The following is a 4,475-nucleotide window of genomic DNA, read 5'->3' as shown; positions in this document are numbered from 1 at the left end:
ATATATATATATATATATATATATATATATATATATATATATATATATATGAGATTTTAATAGTTGATCAAGGTAAAACTTCAAATTATGCCCTCTGATGTTGGAACAATTAGTTACGCGCTTGGAAACAAAAAAATAGTTTAATAGTTATTTGTGTGTCATTCGGAGATATATTGCAGGTTGTGGTGGTTTGAATGAGAACACTAAATCCCATAGGCTCATAGATTTGACTGCTGGGTCCCTAGTTGATGGAACTGTTTGGGAGGGATTAGGAGTTGCAGACCGTAAGGAAAGTGTGTCAGTGTGAGTTGACTTTGAAGCTTCGAAAGACTCTTGCCATTCTCTGACTCCTACTGTGAATCAAGATGTCAGCTCTTAGATGTTGCTCCTGCTGCCTACCACCATGCCTTTGCTCTGCCCTCATGAACTCTAACTTTAAATCAAAATCCCAATTTAATATTTTCTTTTTTCAGTTGACTTGGTTACGGTGTTTTGTCACCATAACCAAGAAATAGAAAAGTAACAGATACACAGGTGAACTGAAAATTTTGACATATATAATAATGTTCATAGACATTCTATTGGCAAATACAAGGAATATTTAGATAGGCTTTTATAAGAGTGATACCATAAAAAATAAATACTTGACAGACTGGCAGTACAGAACACTTCAGATGCTATTATAGAAAATTCAACAAGTCTGGTATGGAAAAAATGGTAAAATATTTGCAATATTTATTATTATACTGCAGAAAGGGAAATATTGGCAACCCAAGACGAGAAATGAACACAAACAACCAATTCATAAAAAAATCTAGCCAGTAAGTCTAGGAGATAACACCTTACAAAACAATCAAAAACTGTATGTAAAAGCAGTACTGAAGTGCCTTTTTTGTATAAAAGACATTCAAAGATTAGAGAGACAATTCTCATTGTTTCAAGGCTATAGAGAAACAGGTAATCCAGAGGCACATTACTACTCTCTGCATATGTTTCTTCTACTGAGCTCCCTCTTCCACAAAACAATAAATAGATTTAATTTAAATAATTATAAACTTAAATATATTCTTATTTAAAATAACCTTTTCTTGTCATGACTAGAAATATTGACATAAACCAGCATGGATTAATTATATGTTATCCATTATTATGTTCAAAATTTTATCTTAATTTTAAACAAATTTAAAATACTTTTGTTACTCTAAAACAATCATAAGTCCTAAACATTAAGTCAACTATGTGTAGTGGATATGGATAGTACATTTGAGATACAGCATCTCATAACAATATGAAGATTTCTGTAGAGAGATACTTAAGTGACACCTACCAGAATTCCAAATATGTAGTACTTTAGACCCAACAATTATAGTTGAGATAATTATTCCATAAACACATGAAGGCAAACGTACATGAAAAAGAGGATTCAGTACATCATTCATTATTATAACTGGCAAAATTTCTTACAGCCCATTATCCACCAACAGGGAAGAAGTTAAATTAACTTTGGTACAGACACAAAACATATACATGTACTTGCACCAATTATATGTTATCCATTATTATTATCATAGTTCACTATGATATGGTTTTTGAATTAAGAAAGCAAAATCTGAGAATAATATCTAAGAAGATTGAATTACTATTTCACCCCCTCTCGGACTGGAAAGAAATACCACAAACAAGATTGATTATTATTCTGATACAACTGAGTTGGTAATATACTTGACTTGGATGAGTTTTTACAGTGGTCATTTATTCCAAATAATAATAACAATAATAATATATTTACATTTTGATGATAAAAAGAAATATTTCCCTCTATGATGAAGTCTGGAGCACCTCTGAGAAAGCAATCTTCAAGCAAAGCTGAAGGTCACTGAAAGATGTTCAAATTACCAAGTTGGTGTCTATAGTGTCCTAAAAATCAGGAGAGACAGTGAGATTTTTTTCAAAGCATTCAAAGACAAGAGCAACCAAAACCCAAAAGCACTGAGTTTTCCTCAAGGAACTATGTTTGGTTGGTCCCTGAAACACAAACACATTTTTCACCTGGTCATCACAAGCTCTCCTGAGTCCTGAGCCAGTAGTCATCCAAAGAAGAGTCAGGCAGGTGGCTGGACTGAGAAGCAAGGTTCTGGGTGACAGTTAAGAGAGCGGCAGTTGGAGTACGGGGTGGATGGAACCTTCCTATCGAGGGTTGCTAAGTCAAGCCCACTCTATCCACCTTCATGTTTGCTAATGCACTCTGTTGGTCTCAAGGAGACCTATACTCAGGTCTTTAAACCCACCCCATGTCATGGAGCAAGAGGCTCTGTCCATGAGGAAAGTGTCCATCACTTTCTTCTCAGCAAGACGAAGATACTCATAAAACTCCAGATATCCTGTACCATTATTTCAGACAAGTAAGGCTCATTTTTAGCTAAGTATGGACTGGTCTTTCTGATAGTCGTAATGACTTTGGTGTCTCCTCCCACACAGTAAGGGATCGCTATCTGCAGATTACAGATCGATGAGAAACGTTGGAAGACCTAAATCAGGCTGTTTGGTGAGAGAAGACACATGACCAGGTGAGCAGCTACCATGAGCCCTCCTTCTCTAGGATTTGTAAAGGAGGGGAAACTTGTTCTCTGTGGAGCTTTTTACTAACCCATTCATTAAACTTAGTGCCTGTTTGCTATGTACAGAGAGTGAGGAAGCGAAAGAAATGCAGAAAAGATATATTCCTTCCCTATGTGGCTGGAGGAGAAAATGTGCCTAGTGTACTTGTAAGGGACAAAGAAGGAAAATGTTTTAAGAAAAAAACACTCATTTACAATTATGGAGGTGGAGATGAAATGTTGGCTGGTTCTTAGAAAGATGATGTTAAATATTAAGGTTGGGAGGAAGTACAAAGCAGGCAAAGAGAACATTACTTTGGGTTGGCGAGACGGCTCAGCGGTTAAGAGCACTGAGTGCTCTTCCGGAGAATCCGGGTTCGATTCCCAGCACCCACATGGTAGCTCACAACTGTCTGTAACTCCAGTTCCAGGGGATCTGACACCCTCACACAGACATACGTGTATACAAAACACCAATGCACATAAAATTAAAATAAGTTGGGTTTTATAAAAAGATAACTGAGGCAAAAAAAATGAGCAAAAATATCTTACACAGAAAATAGCTGCACTGTTCTCAAGTTACAGCATACTAAGACCAGAAAGCCTGCCTACAGTGGAAGACATATGGTGACCACCCCTCACCCACCCTGGCTAAAAAGGAAAAAGTCAGCAAGAAGATCTGACTATCTTCTTTTGAACCTCACAGTCTCATAGATCCTACTTATTATCTCTGTCCAGTCCCCAGTGCCTCTAGTTTGTTTTGCATAAACAGTCAACCTAAGTTAATTATATGTTTTCCCCTCCAAAACGCAGTTAATATGGTTTATTTGTTTACATGTCAGGATTATAACTAATGAATTAGCTATAGATTGGTCAAAAGAAGTTCTTTCTTTTCCCATCAAGCTCTTAGACTCCATTACACAGGTTTTCTTAGACGTAGCAGTTGTTTGCTACGTCTCACATGTACTACTCACTTTAGAACATCAACTTTGTGATCTACGGCAGGTGAGTAAACCAAGTAGACATTTAATTGCAGGGTCCCACTCCTCTATCATACAGGGTGAAGTTACACACAGCCTGTGGATCCCTTGTGACCTGTAATCATCAGGAAACAAAATCATCTCTTTTGAAACCAGCCTGTGAAGTCTTTCTATACATCTGTTCTATTGTTTCATCTGGAGACTTTTAATTAGTGAACTATGCAACACCTAAATCATGCAAAATATAATTGCCTGCAAATTATACCACATACTGAAATTAACAAACACGTAAGGAAGCTAGTTTAGATTTTCCCCTTTAATGTGAAATTTTGAGGCCTTCGGAAGCATTTGTTTCTGTTTTGACAGTTTATGTACATGCAGAGTCACCAAAATTACCTCACATGTCTTCTTATATGTAGTAAGTTGTCTGTACGATCTAGTTGAACCCTTCTATTTACTCCAGACTGAGTATCTCTCATTGTGTGCTATGGTTTGAGTACATTTCCCTAATACACATGGTGAAACTTAATTGCCACTATAATAGAAAGTATTATGCAAGCAGCCAAGGGAAAGATGCAATCAACAATCCTACCCAGTTGTGATGCCTATGAACCACAGCACTGGTCAGCATGCGAAGGTACACCTAAATGTGCAGTAGTGGTGCTCACGCTTTGGTGGAACCAACAGCTGTCTAATTGGACTTAAGATCCTCAACAGAAGGGAAAACATGCTTGGTATTAGAAGGCTAGTCAAGCACCCAGTGCTGGTGAGTCCGTGTATCTTGGGTTTTGTTTTTTGTTTTGGTTTTTGGAGACAGGGTTTCTCTGTGGCTTTGGAGCCTGTCCTGGAACTAGCTCTTGTAGACCAGGCTGGTCTCGAACTCACAGAGATCCGCCTG

At 37.3% G+C, this 4,475-nt stretch overlaps 1 protein-coding gene across 2 annotated transcripts in view; it reads right to left on the bottom strand.

The window, feature by feature from the left end:
- Nucleotides 1–2,143, bottom strand: part of LOC101993990 (protein lifeguard 2) — a 30,620-nt gene extending 28,477 nt beyond the window's left edge. For both annotated transcript variants that reach the window (XM_005371771.3, XM_013355409.1), the window contains exons 1-2: nucleotides 2,050–2,143; nucleotides 1,790–1,917 (exon numbers count right to left, since the gene is read on the bottom strand). In XM_005371771.3, the coding sequence (XP_005371828.1) occupies nucleotides 1,790–1,791 (2 nt within the window). In that variant the 5' untranslated portion in view covers nucleotides 1,792–1,917; nucleotides 2,050–2,143. The remainder of the gene's footprint in view (nucleotides 1–1,789; nucleotides 1,918–2,049) is intronic.
- Nucleotides 2,144–4,475: the final 2,332 nt, after the last annotated feature.

Source organism: Microtus ochrogaster, unplaced genomic scaffold, assembly GCF_000317375.1.
Source record: "Microtus ochrogaster isolate Prairie Vole_2 unplaced genomic scaffold, MicOch1.0 UNK126, whole genome shotgun sequence".
Taxonomy (NCBI): Eukaryota; Metazoa; Chordata; class Mammalia; order Rodentia; family Cricetidae; genus Microtus; species Microtus ochrogaster.
Note: the sequence above shows the minus strand (reverse complement) of the source record. Positions and strands in the feature narration are given on the sequence as shown.